Below are 16,618 nucleotides of genomic sequence, written 5' to 3' on the forward strand. Positions count from 1 at the left end.
AAGCCAAGCACTAACACTTTGAATAGCACATGAATTTTTGACAAAACCTTTTACCAAAGAGTTTTTACTCTCTGGTAATCGATTACCATATTGTTGTAATCGATTACCAGTAGCAAAATGAGTTTGAAAAAGTTTTCAAACTGAATTTACAACGTTCCAATTATTTTCAAAAAGCTATAATCGATTACAATGTTTTGGTAATCAATTACTAGTGCCCTTGAATGTTGAAATTCAAATTCAAATGTGAAGAGTCATATCCTTTCACTTAAAAGCTTTGTGTAATCGATTACACTAATTTGGTAATTGATTACCAGTGACTGTTTCTAATAAATCAAAAGATGTAACTCTTCAAAAGGTTTTTGACTTTTTCAAATTGGTTTTAAGTTTTTCTAAAAGTTATAACTCTTCTAAATGGTCTTCTTGACCAGACACGAAGAGTCTATAAAAGCAAGGCTTTGGTTTGCAAATTAAATCAATTAATTCATTCAATACTTTTACTTTTCCAAACAATCCTTTACAAGCCTTGAATCTCTTTGAACTTCTTCTTCTTCTTTGTACTAAAAGCTTTCTGAAGTTTTCTGGTTTTCCAAACCTTGAAAACTTGTGCCATTAATCTTTTCATTCTCTTCTCCCTTTGCCAAAAAGAATTTGCCAAGGACTAACCGCCTGAATTCTTTTTGTGTCTCTCTTCCCCCTTTTCCAAAAGAACAAAGGACTAACCGCATGAATTCTTTTGTGTCTCCCTTCTCTCTTGTCAAAGAATTCAAAACGACACACTCTGAGAATTCTTTTGATTCTTCCCATTCCCTAATACAAAAGTGTTTAAAGGACTAACCGCCTGAGAATTCTTTTGTATCCCTATTCACAAAGTATCAAAGGTTTAACAGCTTGAGATCTTTGTCTTAACACATTGGAGGGTACATCCTTTGTGGTACAAGTAGAGGGTACATCTACTTGGGTTTGACTGAGAACAAGAGAGGGTACATCTCTTGTGGATCTATTCTAGTGGAGGGTACATCCACTAGGTTCAAAGAGAACAAGGGAGGGTACATCCCTTGTGGATCTTTGCTTGTAAAAGGATTTTTACAAGGTTGAAAGAAATCTCAAGGACCGCAGGTCGCTTGGGGACTGGATGTAGGCACGGGTTGTTGCCAAACCAGTATAAAAACTCTTGTGTGTTTGTTTCCTTCTTCCCTACTCTTTTACTTTCCGCTGTGCATTTAATTTCCACTTTTACTTTCTGTTAAGTTTCTCTTCCACTCCTCATTCTCTTAACAATTTAGTAAAAGCCTTAGAAGAGTAATTTTTAATTAGTAAAGGTTTAGGAATAATTAATTCAAACCCCCCTTCTTAATTATTCTGAGGTCACTCGATCCAACAAAAACATGCCGGGGGAAGTTCATGAGGGCTCTTTTGGTACGCACGCTAGTAGGCACGCCATGGCTAGAAAGATCTTAAGGGCGGGTTACTATTGGCTCACCATGGAGAGCGATTGTTGTCTCCATGTGAGGAAATGTCACAAATGCCAGACATTCGCAGACAATGTCAACGCTCCGCCCTTGCCTCTGAATGTCTTGGCCGCACCGTGGCCGTTTTCCATGTGGGGAATAGATGTGATTGGGGCCATAGAGCCCAAAGCTGAAAATGGACATCGTTTCATCCTAGTGGCGGTCGATTACTTCACTAAGTGGGTCGAAGCCGCGTCGTACGCTAGCGTCACCAGGAGTGTGGTGGTCAGGTTCATTAAGAGGGAAATCATCTGCCGATATGGTTTGCCGAGGAAGATTATCACAAACAACGACACCAACTTGAATAACAAGATGATGGGGGAAATGTGCGAGGAGTTTAAGATCCAACATCACAATTCCACACCCTACCGACCAAAGATGAACGGAGCCGTGGAGGCAGCCAATAAGAATATCAAGAAGATTATCCAGAAGATGATCGTGTCATACAAGGATTGGCACGAGATGCTCCCATTTGCGTTACATGGTTACTGAACCTCAGTGTGCACGTCAACCGGGACAATACTGTTCTCATTGGTATATGTAATGGAGGTTGTGCTACCGTTTGAGGTGGAAGTCCCGTCATTAAAAATCTTGGCGGAATCCGGATTAAAGGAATCGGAATAGGCCCAAGCACATTTCGATCAACTTAATCTCATAGAAGGCAAGCGTTTGGCCGCCATGAGTCATGGGCGTTTATATCAGAAACGAGTGAAGAACACTTTTGACAAGAATGTACGTACGTGCCGGTTCAGCGAAGGAGACTTGGTGTTGAAGAAAGTCTCCCAAGCTCTGAAAGACAATAGAGGGAAGTGGGCCCCGAACTACGAAGGGCCTTTCGTTGTAAAAAGGGCTTTCTCTGGAGGGGCCCTAGTACTCACCAACATGGATGGCGAGGAGCTACCTTCACCCGTGAACTCCAATGTTGTCAAGCGATACTACGCTTAGGATCTGGGGCAATTGACGAAGTCGCTGCATGTTCTTTTATTTTTGTGTGTCCTTCTTGGTTTCCCCCAGAGATTCTTGTCCTCTGTATTTTTCTCATCGCAGTCTTTTAAAAGAAAAGAACATGGGATTGAGGTTCCAGTCCTCACTTTGTGCTTTAAACTATGTCCAGAATTTGATAACCTGAGCCTTTTTTCTCAGTCCATAGGATGCCTCAGGCGCATAATTGAAACTGAACCTGGCCAGCTTTCACTAAAAAGATTATTGCATTTTAAAACTCTCATGCATACGCATACGCATGCATATTTTTTATCTTATGATAGGAGCAGAATCATCTTAGGCGATGGTCAAATACCGGGCCAAATCCAAAGGCAGAGACGAATCGAGGTAAATGGTAACGCGGCCACAGTTTGTTGCGCAATGTCGTTTCCTGCTTTCAGGTACTTAGGGACGAACACAAGTAGAGGCTAGGGCCATGATCGATGGATCGTCGTCCCATGCCCAACTCCGGACAAGCGGGAAGCGCAGCTAGGATGCCTAATCTACCCTAAAGGGGGGGGGGGTTCGAGTAAGTGAACGCCAACCCATAGAGAGCGCATACATGTGTCTTCCCTAAATATAGGGTTAGCTCGCTTGGGCGAGCACCCCTGCACCTGGAAACATAAAAACGAGGGGAGGGGGAGTGTCTCTCCACCCAAAACTCCCCTCCCTCATTCAAAAAACGCAACACCCACGGGTTTTGCATATTTTCGCCCCTAGGCCACCATTTTTGCGCTTTTGCTTCCATTTTAAGTGTCTTTGGTCACTCCATACAAGTAAGTGCACTACCCTTTGGTTTCTAGCTTTCCATTGATGCCTTTTGTGCTTTGAATGGTACATAATTTGACCAATTCCGTGAGACAATTTGGGGCGAATTTATGCTTTGTTTCTTTGAATTAAAGGGTTGTAGGGGATGGCCTTAGGCCTAGGTTGTGTTCTGAGATGATGGGGCAATCCACATTGCCCCCATTCCCTTGTTGTTGGTACCTAAAAGTGCGCCCACCAAGTGCTCGGTGAAATGCCTCAATGGTATTTTCACCTAAGTTTGTAAAAATGGCTTTTAGATTGGATTTGTGTATGTATGATTACCATTTTTTGGATGTGGACAGCTTGCGAGAATTAGGATAAATGCCAAAACATGACTTAGGCCTAGGGGGCCCAAGCTTTTGTTTGTTGAAATACAATAAGGCATGATGGGTGAAAGCATGTTGATGAGGTTTCCCCTTAAGGCCAACACCTGGTTTGGGCTGCACCATGTTTTCCTTGTGCCTAGATAGTGTGAAAATGTCGTTCACCATGTACATGTGTATGTTGAATAGGTAGCTAAATGCTTTGCAAATGTGCATATATGTTGAAAATGGCACGAAAATGCGTCTCAAAGTAGGAACATATGATATGAAATTGCCTTTCAAGAATGTGAATGAGTAGTACAAAAATTACTTTCCCAACGAAGGTGCGATATGAATTTGTTTTCAAATGAGTGTAAGCATGTGCGAATATAACATGAAGTTGCCTCTCAAATGTATGAACATGTATGTGAATGAAATGTGAACATATAGCAAAAAGAATGGGGTAGGTGGGCAGCAAAAGCCTTGGAAAATATGTATGGATAGTTTGACACATAGCGTAAGGAATTTATTTGCCAAAAAAATAGGTGCATCTTGTAGGGTGCCGTTCATCAAGAGAAAGATAGGTATAAATATATGAATATCCTAGGAGAACCGCACATTAACGTGTAAGCATTCCTTTCAAAATTCATATGGATGTTCATGCTTTGTTGGAAAAAGGGTACGCTGTTTGGCTTGATCTGGCTTTTGTTTTGATTATGTTTTTCTTGAACTAACTTTCTAGACGATTTTGCAGGAAATGGCTCCGAAGAAACTCTCCATGAAGAGGTCTAGAAGAGATGCCACAGCGGAAGGGTCCAGTGCCACCCCCGAGTTTGATAGTCATCGTTTCCGGAGCGCCGAGCACCAGTAGCGCTTCAAGGCCATCAAAGGATGGTTGTTCCATAGAGAGAGGCGTGTCCAGCTCAGGGAGGATGAGTATACGAACTTTCAGGAGGAGATAGCTCACAGACGTTGGACGTTGCTGGTGACTCCCATGGCTAAGTTTGACCCTGAGATAGTCCTAGAGTTCTATGCTAATGCTTGGCCAACAGAGGAGAGAGAGCGAGACATGCGTTCATGGGTGAGGGGTCAGTGAATTCCCTTTGACGCATATGCCCTCAGCTAGTTCCTGGGTGACCCACTAGTTTTGGAGGAAGGCCATCAATGTGAGTTCAACCAGAGGAGGAACAGGGCCGACGGGTTTGACGAGGAGGCCATTGCCCAGCTATTATGCACACTGGGGCAGGATTTCGCCCGGACCGCTGTAGGGACGCGGGTGCGGATCATGCACACCAGCATGACCACTTTGACCCAGACGTGGATGACACTGCTGCTCAGCAATGTCTTGCCTAGTGATCATAACTTCGATCTCCCTCTGCCTAAGTGCCAGTTGGTGTATGCCATCCTGACACGGATGAGCGTCCACGTGGCCCAGGTGATTGCTGATGCCATCTATTTGTTTGCAGGTATGCCACCCACCAGGCACCCTCTGGACCCGGATAAGCCTAACAGGGCCCTGGGGTTTCCGATGTTGATCACGGGCCTCTGCAAGTCATTTGGGGTTCCCGTCACCCCCAATAAAGTGATCCGACCGTCGATCACCTGGGCCTTCATCGAGAAGTATTGCACGCCTAGGCAGGCGCAGGGTGATGCACATCAGGCCACAGACGCACTGCCACCACCTCGGCAGGCCGATCCCGCTGGATCACTAGGCATGGAGCGTTATCTACAGCACTTGGTTCTCCAGCAGGCGACCAACCACCGTGGGCAGGTGCAGATACATGAGTGTCTCTACCGGTTCAGCCTCAGTCAGCTGGGGCAGGGTTCCGCTCCTTTTGCATGCCCTACTCCGGAGCAGTTTGGGGAGGAGGTCGCATGGCCCGGAGACTAGCCCAAGGCCCAGGCAGGGGAGGAGCCTGCAGGATCCCCTGGTGAGGCAGAGGAGGCCCGTATGGATGAAGATATGACTGACTTGCTCGGTTTCTTGGGAGGAAGCGGAGCCACGTGACCGAGGTCACTGTACTTTTGTTATTGACATTATTGTTTTCTGTTATTGTACTTTTGTTATTGACATTACTGTTTTCTGTTATTGTCTATATGGTTACTAACGTTGCTGTTATTATTTTTTGTTTCTGTTAGAATTTGGCGTTATGGCTCTCAATTCTTTCGTCACTGTTTTTTATTGCAGCTTACCATTACATATTTTTTCGTTTACCTTGTGGTTAGGCATGAATAGGTAGTGTGCACCCTCGTCCGCACGACCTGTTCAAAGAGAAAAAGAAAAAAGAAAAAAAAAGGGGGAAATAAACAAATGATAATAACTTAAAAAGGGAAAGAAACAAGGGGGAGAGAAAATATATCTTTCGGCTGAAAAGCTAGCACATTTTTTAAAAGAAATAACTTCCAGCTTTTCTTTGAAAAAAGGATTCGCTGATCATAACCAATTTTTGAAAAAAAAATGTGTATGTACCTGAAGGGTGAATGCTGTGAAGATTTTCCCGAACACCCAAAATGGACTCGGATGAATGCATAAATTGATAAAGGAGCATATTTTGAAAAAACTGGGTTGACTTAAATAGGAAAAATGAATCGAGCCCTAGTGTCACGTGACCAAAAAAATTTGATGCTTGAGTTTCCACATGGGTGCGTGCATGACCAGTTTTGCATAAAATTTCCAAATCATCATTGTTGCGTGTGTGTCGTGGAAATAATATGGGACATCCCTTTTATCCCTGAACCGCTGGCCAAACCCACACCCTGACATATATCATGTCCAGCCGTTCTACAAGCCTTGAGCCAAATCCCAACTTACCATAAACCTTGACCCAGGGTGAGAATGTCCATCCTTGCTCTCGGAAGAAAACAAAAAAAGGAAAAAAGGAGAAAATGAGAAAATTCCCAATCAAAGAGTGGGAGAAAGCAAAAAAAAGAAGAAACTTGGTTAATCCTGCACAAGGAAAGATTTGTAAAGGCATGGACAGATAAAGTCATGCACTTGGGTAATACAACAACCAACATATAATTAACTTATAACCCATGGTCTATTAAACTAGTATTTGTATACAATGTTCATTCTATTGGGACGTTTGTTGCAAACTTGTTTTGTAGGGTTGAGTCTGCCCATTGGGTGTTGAAGGGGTTGCTCCAGACTTGCATGGGAGACTTGTGTAAATGTTGGAATGCAATCAACAACATCATCATTATGCAACATAATGAAATTAAAGCCTCATTTGAACATTGATTTCACACCATATGAATTCAATGTATTTTTTTATGTAGAGATGATTGCTTTTCTAATTTAGCTTTCACACCATATGAATTCAATGTGTTTAATTTAAACAAATTGGTGTGGATAAATGGATGATTGTACCAGACATGAGGTATGTTATTGCAAGTCGGTACAATGTAGTTCTTGTTTTGTTGTCGTTGAAGCAAAACATCAGTTTTTTCACTCTTAGAACTTAACCTCAGAAAGATAGCTTCATGCATCGTATCATATGCATAGGTCATGTTAATGGGAATTATTTTGTTTAGGTAAACCATTTGCTATGCTAAGAGTCATAACAAACTATAAAGTAGATTTTCACAATGTGACTATGTTTTTAATTATGTTATGTAGGTACATTTGACAAATTGTTCTCCCATACCAAGGTCTGATGTGTTGTGGTCCACACATCGTTATCCACTAGAAATAGAATATGTCATCCCTTATGTTAGCAGGATACAACAGTTTTCACAATTAATAACTGTTATATGTGATTATGTCAACCTTGGAGATGATTGATTTATGAAACATTTTGGTCATTTATGGTGTAGTCGGTTATGTTCATGTACTTTCCTACCATTTTTATGTAGTTACTTATTTCTATTGAAAATTTGACATATCCTCTTCTAAATAAATTACATACGCATAATTTGTCAATTTGTACATTCACTAAAGATGACGACAATAAGTTCATAAATTCATTAATGATAAATATAATAAGTCAATTACCACAACTGATTAGTTAATCTCAACACAGACATAAAGTGAACAAGTAAATAGATAATCTGGGCAGTAATACAATCCAACAACTATCAATGTCCTCCTTTGCCATGCCCACCTTTGGTGTCACCTCGTGCCCTATTGGTGTTCATAGCACCATCATCAGTTACTCCACGGGCTAATGCTAATGCCTCTTCAGTCACAAAATATGCATCAGTGCCTTGGGTAACCAACCTATGATCAATCATACGCTGTAGTAGTCGACCAATCCTATGACGTGTTTCCTACCATAGATACAACAAAGAAGTAAGTAAATGTCAGAACAATATACACATTATACAAGTAAATTCATTTACACATACTGTTGCAGGATTTGCTTAAACTATAGGATGTGATTGAACTCCAAGTTGGGCTTGATCCATAGATGCATCAAGGGGTGGAGCAAAATATCTTGGTTGCATAAAAGGATGCAAGACTCTGTAGAACCACACATAGTAACCAACATCACAATCTCATGGCTGAACTACACCCATTGTGGGTTGGATCAAGTGATTCTACGAGTGCAACCACCTATTGTCAACCTGTTGTAGGGTGGGAATCTCATCAGTGAACACAAAAGGGTGTTAGGGAATATTCTAGAGATACCCATATTGGTGCAACACCCTCCCTGACAAACAAAGGTGTAAATCTAGGCCCAAACGAATATATTTAAAGAATAAGGATATATTCTCAAACAGACGATGAGTCCTATGCGTCTCATATGGAGTCTACCTAACTCATTTGATGACCAGCTCATCAATTAGTTTCCTGTAATGGATTACTAACAAACACGACTTATTTGACCACCAACTAACATGTGGAGATGTATCTTCATATCCTAAGACATCGTTCCTAGAGCCAATGGTTACAAAATGTTCATAGATCCATCACTGTGTCACCAACAAAGGTATATACTCACTTTATCAATGACGATGTTAATAATATAACAAACAAATTACCGGAGAAATAATTACCTGAAGAAGAGTGGCATAGGCACTAATTTGCTTTGTGCCATCAAAACTAGCACTAGTAAGATGCTCACAAAGATAAGTCAAGGTAGTTGTGCCACATGAATACATGGAACATCCTTTGAGGTCACGAAAAAAATCTAAGAATTTTACCTCCACATAGGTTGCAATTTTATTAGCAAATAAGGTGCAACCGACTAGATGAAACAAATAGGCTCTTGCTGCTTCATCCCATCTTGTAGAAGCAAACTTCATTGCTTCATGATGATGAATCAAGATTGATTCAAGGTGTTTTGATGATAACAAAGATGATGACAAAAAGCACATGAGAATGATTTCAAGATTGAGTCAAGAACAATTCAAGAATCAAGAGAAAGATTCAAGAGAAAGTTTCATCAAGAAGATTCAAGATTCAAGAATAATCAAGATCAAGATTCAAGACTCAAAGATTCAAGAATCAAGAGAAGACTTAATCAAGATAAGTATTAAAAAGTTTTTCAAAACATCGAGTAGCACAAGAAGTTTTCACAAAATCATTACCAAAGAGTTTTACTCTCTGGTAATCGATTACCAGATTATAGTAATCGATTACCAGTGGTTTTAAAACGTTAAGATTTTCAAAATTCAAAATGAAGAGTCACATCTATTGATGTGTAATCGATTACACCTTTATGGTAATCGATTACCAGTGACTGTTTTCGAAAAATTCATTTCCAAAAGTTACATTTCTTCAAGTGACTTGTTTCTGAAGATTCTTTCAAAAGTCATATCTTTTTAAGTGATTAGTTTTAAAGGAATTGCCAAGAGTCACAAAGTTTTGACTTGAGTCATCAAGAAACTATAAATATGCGACCTTGGCATGAAACAACAATTCAATTAATTCATATCCATCATCTCTTTCAATCATTCTATCTTTCAATCTATCTTTCAATATCTTCTTTCATTTCTTTCAGAACTTTCTGGTTTCATCTTCTCTTCATCTTTCTAAAAGTTTTTGTTCAAAACTTTCTCTTCCAATAAAAGTTCTTTGTTCAGAAACTTGTGCTATTCATCTTTTTCATTCCCTTCTCCCTTTGCCAAAAAGAATTCGCCAAGGACTAACCGCCTAAATTCTTTTTGTGTCTCTCTTCTCCCTTTTCCAAAAGAACGAAGGACTAACCGCCTGTATTCTTTTGTGTCTCCCTTCTCCCTTGTCAAAGAATTCAAAACAACACAGTCTGAGAATTCTTTTGATTCTTCCCTTTCTCATAAACAAAAGATTTCAAAGGACTAACAGCCTGAGAATTCTTTTGTTTCCCCCTTCACAAAGTTTCGAAGGACTAACCGCCTGAGAACTTTGGCTTAACACATTGGAGGGTACATCCTTTGTGGTACAAGTAAAGGGTACATCTACTTGGGTTGTTGTGACTGATCACAAGATAGGGTACATCTCTTGTGGATCAGTTCTAGTGGAGGGTACATCTACTAGGTTGTTCAAAGAGAACAAGGGAGGGTACATCCCTTGTGGATCTTTGCTTGTAAGAGGATTTTTACAAGGTTGAAAAGAAATCTCAAGGACCGCAGGTCGCTTGGGGACTGGATGTAGGCACGGGTTGTTGTCGAACCAGTATAAATCTCTTGTGTTTGTCTTCTTCTTCCCTACTCTTTTAATTTCCATTGTGCACTTTAATTATTGCTTTTACTTTTGGTAACATTAAGAAGGATAGATTTTTAATTAGTAAAGGTTCTTTAATAATTAATTCAACCCCCCCTTCTTAATTATTCCGAGGCCACTTGATCCAACACATCTCTCTTCTTCACACCTTTCCTTATATTCACCTTGCAACTAGCATAAACAGACTTGTCCTCTTCTTGTTTTATTTGTCTCATCAAAGGCATCCTTATATTCAACTCCAAGTAGCTCAACTAGCACGAGAATTGCTGCTTCCTTAACCATATGTTCACAGTTGTAAAAAGCGCTAGTAATGGGAATGTCAAGTAACGATGCCACATCATCAAGTGTTATTGTCATCTCTCCCACGGTCAGTTGAAGGTGTTTGTCTCTCTATTCCATCTCTTAGTAAAATAAACAATAGTCCCTTGTCTATTGTCTAATAACTGCATGTAGTCAACGAGAATAAACCAAACCCCTTGACTACATCGTGTATCTGATCATGTAGCACAATCTCTTACTACAACTTTCTCCTATGTGATACTAATTTAAGCTCACCATGCTCATACAACAACATAGATATTTACTAAATAAGTCCCAAAAAAAAACTTTAAGTGATTGAATCAATTTTCAATATTCAAACAAACATAGTAGTTTACCATGCCACCCTATACTTCCCAGGTCACATGATCAACGTATGAGGTCAACAATTACATTTCCTTAGGGCCACCTGGAAATCCAAGATCTAGTTCTGGCTCTTGTTGGTGCGTAGGCTGCACATGCTTAATAGGCTCCACTTCCTAAACAACATGGACTTGGTCAACATGCTCCACTTGCACAGGTTGCTCCAAAAGGTCCACCTGTTGAGCTTCTACATGTTGCCTTCATTCAGACATTGTTGGTCTATTGTGTTTGTCATTGTCATCATCACCATCTAAACATTAAATTTTAATCATTAAATTCGATAATCAGATAGGTTAAAAGCATTGCAAAGAAATTCATACAAATTGAGAGGAATTCTTTTACGCAGTTCTAAATATTTTGAACAATTTAAAAGAAAATCAAATTATAGCATTTATCTAAGTAATCATAAAATGTGTCTGTCATTGTTATCAAATATCAATAAGATATACTACACATACCAAATAGGAAATCCATTTGCAATGTCAAACCAAAGAGATTGAATTTGTAATCACAAGAATTACCAATAACTCATTTTGTGGGGTTTCATTGAGTATTAGTGGTGAAAATTGATGCCATCTTCAACCCAAAATACTAGTTAATTTCATAAAGAAGTATGAAGTTCCACCTTTATCTTCCCAAGTTAACTTTATAAATATATAATTGATGAAGAATAAAGGGTGATCATACAAATTCTAAAACAAAATGTACAGTGGACGAATATATTTCATAGTCAATGGATGATTATAGAGGTAAAAAAAAAGTTGAATTCACAAAATAATTATGAGAGATAATCTTAAATGAAATTTAAAGGGACATGAAAAGTTTTAAAAAAGAAAAAAAAGCCTTGAATAGCCTTCTAGAACAGGCATTTTGGAATAGCCTTCCGGAACAGGCATTTTGGAATAGCCTTTCCGAACAACCATTCCGGAATGACTTTTTCGAAGGAGGCAATCCGGAATAGCCGTCCAAAATGGCTATTCTGGAACAACCATTCCGGAATTGCTATTTCAGAAAAACCATTCCAGAATGGTTGTCCTGGAATAGCTATTTTGGAAGGCCTGTTCCGGAAGCTTGGTATTAACCCACCCCCACCCCCACCCCCATCCAAATCGGAACCAAACCTCATCCCATCCAACCTAAAACCAAAACCCACACCCAATAAAAACGAACGAAAGAGGAAGGAAGTAAGGACTTACTGATCAAGTCGAAGGAGGAAGGCAACTGTAACACCCTGTTTTTTCCTAAAATAAATTAAAAAATGGTTTTATTTAAAAATAAATAGTGTTTCAGAAAAATAATGAGGCTATTGTAATTAAATAAATAAGGAGAAATAGTTTTATTAATTAAAATAATGGTTTTAAGGTAAATAAAATAAATATGTGTTTTAGAAAATAAAAACATGTTTTATTTATTCATTTGATAGGAAGGAAAATACAGTTCATTTTTATAAAATAATAAAATAAATAAAAATAGAGTAAATAATAAACTCAGAGTACCCTAGTTATAAATAGAGATATATTAGGTCAATTTTTACATTTATGATATATTTCTACACTCTCTCTTTTTGCCAAATTCGTTCTACCTTCTTCCTTTCCCAAAAACCCTCTCTTTTTTCCACATACACCTAAACTTGTCTCAGTAAAACTATGATCCTGGACATATTAACCGTTGGATCGTCCTGAAATTTGGACACCACCTCTGGATCTCATTTTCTTATATTCCTATAGTTGGGATTTGGAAAATAATGTCTGTTGAGGGAGAAATGTCCCTTGCACAGAGACAATGAAATTGAGGTTCCAATCCCTTCTCCTTTTCTCCAACGCTTGGAAACCCTAGCAATGCAACCAGAGAAAAAGCTTGAAGAATCTTAGGGAACCACTACAGATGTTGTTATCGCTACCGGACTATACACATGAGCTAGCTTAGAGGTAAGGAAGGAGTTTATTGCAATTGGAGTTAGAATGAACATGTTTAGGGATCCTAAGAGGATCAAATTGGGATTAATTTTGGGGTGTTTTATGCATTTTAATTTTTCCTGTACAATGATAACTATGAATTTCTCATGTTTGATGGGTCAATTTGATGCCCTAATGCGAATTGGATGGTTTAATTCCGTGTTTAGCTTTGAATGTTAGAAACCTAGAAATTTGGGAATTCTTGATTCTTGCATATTTTCTTGAAATTGATTGAGGGGTTTTGTTCTCCATGATGTGATAATGTGTTAGTGAGAATGTTTGATGAGACATGTGTTGTGAAAAGGTGTGGGATTAATATGTTCCTCAATGTGATTATACATCGTATTGTGAAGTGTAAAGTGATGGCATTGAGTTGTGAGCTATGAACTGTATAATCAACAACTGTAAGACCCTTTAAGGGCAACGAGTTAATGTGCAATGAGTATTGTGATGGGATCTATTGTGGGAACTGACAAGTTGAATTACTTTGAGGTGCAACGAGTTAAAATCATTTTGAAAACAATTTAGTAGTTGTGAGTATTGCATAATTCAAACTCCAATGACATATATATGATTTTAAATGTATGTTTTAATGAGATGATTAGTTATATGAATACAACATATTAATATTATTATTGTGTGATATGTATATGATGCATGAGGCATAATAATGCAATGTCTTGGGATTATGAAAGTGTGATGAACTGTGTGTAAGTGACAAGTTGAGTATGTGTTAAATTGTGAGAACACACATGTATTGAGATGTTGTGTGCATTGAGTTGTGAGCTATGAACCATACAATCACATGACTGTAAGAACCTTTAAGGGAAATGAGTTAATGCGCAACGAGTATTATGATGGGATCCACTGTGGGAACCCAACGAGTTGAATCACTTTGAGGTGCAACGAGTTAAAATTATTTTTAGAACAATTGAGGAGTTATGTGTTTGTATAGTTTATAGATAGAGTTTGCATGTTAAAATGTTTTCTGGGTTGGACCTGAATTAGGAGGGAGATGCCCTGATATTCTCTTCGAAATCTATACCTTAAGGGTAAATACACCCGGTTTGAGTGTTCTTTTAAGCCTGTGCCAATTCCACATGGTTAAAGCATTCTCACAAAATAGCATGACCTTGACTGGTCTTCCTATGATTTTACCTAATGAGAGTGACCTGACTTACCAGCGTGTGATCTATCTTGTCATGTACTCCTAGGCGCCTGACGAGGTTTTTCACTAACATGGTAGCACATTGCATATAAGATTGCGTCTTAGTGTATTTGTTGCATGACACCTCTGTAGTGATCATTGTGACTTGTTACGTAATGGTGGGTAATGAATTATGTGAGTTCAAGATGTTGTGTTGTAATTGAGATGTGTTGTTCTGAACACATGATTAATGTGAAGGTGTGAAATATGATTTTGTGATTAAATCCTTGGGACAAGTGATGTTACACAATGAGTGGTAAAATGATGCAAATTGTACTAAGTTGAACTTGTTATACTTATATATATATATATATATATATATATATATATATGCTTTTGTTTATCTCTACCTGTTTAGGAATGCGATAACTAACTCCCTATGTGTTGTTTGTGTTTGGATCCTCTGATAATTTCGAACCTTGTGTTCGTGGGAGAAGATGGTTAGGTGGATGACTTTAAAGAACCTCATGCTAAAGGATGCTGGAATACAATGCTCTGATAGGATATGGCATTGGAGCATGAGTTTCTATATTATTTGCATAATGTTCTCAACATGTTACTTTATGTTTTTCTGTTTCTTAACTTGTTTTCCTTTTAAAAATAATAATAAAATTGGACGATTTTGTTTTGGGCTAGAGATGTTTTCATACCCTTATTTGATAAGTTTTTAAATTGATTATTATTGTGGATGTGAACCTTTTACCCACGTGAACTATTTTATGCTTAGAACATAAAATATATTTTATGTAATTCCACATTTTTATATATTTTATTATATAAATATGTATATTAGGGTAAAGGGTGTCACAACGACGAAAGAGGAAGAAGGTGACGTGTGTCATTGGGGGAGGGAGGTGTGTTGTGGGGAGGGAGTTGATTGGATTTTGAGGGATGGGGGATAAGTTAGGGTTAGGGTTTCATTAAGGGTATTATCATAATTTTACCTAAAAGAGGGAGGTGTAGGATACAAAGAAGGAGGTGCAAAATTCAACACCCTATATTTTATATGGACCTTAATTTTTGAAATCTAGTTAGATCTGGTGGCTCACAGAACCGACTCATATTGGTTTCCATTTTACTTTTTTAGTCTAAATTTATATAAATTAAAAAAACAAAAAATAAAAATACTAGACCAAAATAGGCTTTGTTGAATTTGAGCTTATGTTTCTTGAGTCTAGTCTAGTCCAACGGATTCATTGGGTTGATTCAAATAGGTCCAACTTTATTTGGACCAACATTTTTCAGTCTAACTCAAACTAGGCTGATCCATTTTTCAAACTCTAGAGGGAGGGTTTCTAATATCTTATAGACTCATACATCACTTCCTTCTTCTTTATTTGCTTAGGCTGAATCACATGTGTATAGTAAGACTTGATTTTACTTTTTTTCTTTTTTCCTTGTTATTTGTTTAAGGAAAACAAACTTAAAAGGTTTAAATGTAATTTTTTGTTGAATAGATTTTTTCAAAATCTTTACCAATTCGTTCTTAACACAAATTAAAAACACACCTTTAAATCAATCAAAGTTTCTTCAAAAGATCTTTTTAAAACAAAAAATTCAGTGATTAAAACATGTATAAAAACAAATTCTATTATGATTGCCATTGACATCAATTACACTACCAAGATGAATATAAGACTCACAGTTTTGAAGAATAAGAGAATCACACAAGAGTTTATATTGATTTAGTCTCATCTGGACCCACATCCAGTTGTTCTAAGTCCTCTTAGAACTTCCACTATATAGAGAACACAAGTACAAACACTATGCACACCCAATTCTCTAATAGAATTCAAATCTTTGCCTTGAACCCTACTAGAAAAGACTTAGAACTGAAACTCTATTAGTTTTCTAACATCCCTGATAACCCTAACCAGGAACCACAATCTAAAAGAATGAAAGATTGAATACACTTGAAATATGTAGATCTTCAATTTTCAATATTTCTTCACAAGATGATCAATTCATGATGATAGAATGAATTATTCTTTGATCAACTTCAATCTTCAGACTAAATGCAATGTTATTCTTTTAGAAGACTCTCTTGAAATATTTTTCTCCAAGACTGAATGTATCAAGAGTCTCTCACAAAGAAAACACATAGGGGTATTCATAAATTTTGACAGTCAAATAGATCTAATCGATTATAAAATCAGGTAATCTATTAATTTATCAAAATCCCCTTTGTCCTACATTTCAAGAAACTGGTTAAAGTATTATTAAAAGGGTAATTGATTAATTCATTTCAATCTGAGAATTTTGTTCCTTCTGTGTAGTCTTGATAATTGACTATCATGTGCGGTAATTGATTATAGAATTACACAGATAACTTCTCTTTGTTTCCAGGAGCTGGGTAATCGATTATCCTAACCTCTAGATCCTTTCTTCTTCTGAAATTGGCTTGGTCATTCGATTACCAAGTGAGGCAATAAATAATACGGTGTTGCTAGCCAAATTTCAAGTAGAAGTAAGTTTTTAAGAAATTAGAGAATAAGAATACTTTGTTCACTTCATATCGATCAAACACTAAG

The 16,618-nt window shown here is 37.9% G+C and overlaps 1 protein-coding gene across 1 annotated transcript; it reads right to left on the reverse strand.

The window, feature by feature from the left end:
• Nucleotides 1-7,675: 7,675 nt before the first annotated feature.
• Nucleotides 7,676-8,845, reverse strand: LOC114368205. The gene is made up of 2 exons (XM_028325537.1): nucleotides 8,597-8,845; nucleotides 7,676-7,867 (listed from the first exon to the last, which is right to left on the reverse strand). The coding sequence occupies exons 1-2, from the start codon at nucleotides 8,843-8,845 to the stop codon at nucleotides 7,676-7,678; spliced, it is 441 nt and encodes a 146-aa protein (XP_028181338.1).
• Between the last annotated feature and the right edge of the window lie 7,773 nt (nucleotides 8,846-16,618).

Source organism: Glycine soja, chromosome 9 (genome assembly GCF_004193775.1).
Source record: "Glycine soja cultivar W05 chromosome 9, ASM419377v2, whole genome shotgun sequence".
Lineage (NCBI taxonomy): Eukaryota > Viridiplantae > Streptophyta > Magnoliopsida > Fabales > Fabaceae > Glycine > Glycine soja.

What these genes read in the sequence shown, in the direction of transcription:
- LOC114368205 (XM_028325537.1), bottom strand. Translation starts at nt 8,845, where the DNA reads ATGAAGTTTGCTTCTACAAGATGGGATGAAGCAGCAAGAGCCTATTTG. An exon ending in CCTATGCCACTCTTCTTCAG is followed by an intron (nt 7,868 to 8,596) that starts GTAATTATTTCT and finishes TATCTATGGTAG; the next exon opens with GAAACACGTCATAGGATTGG.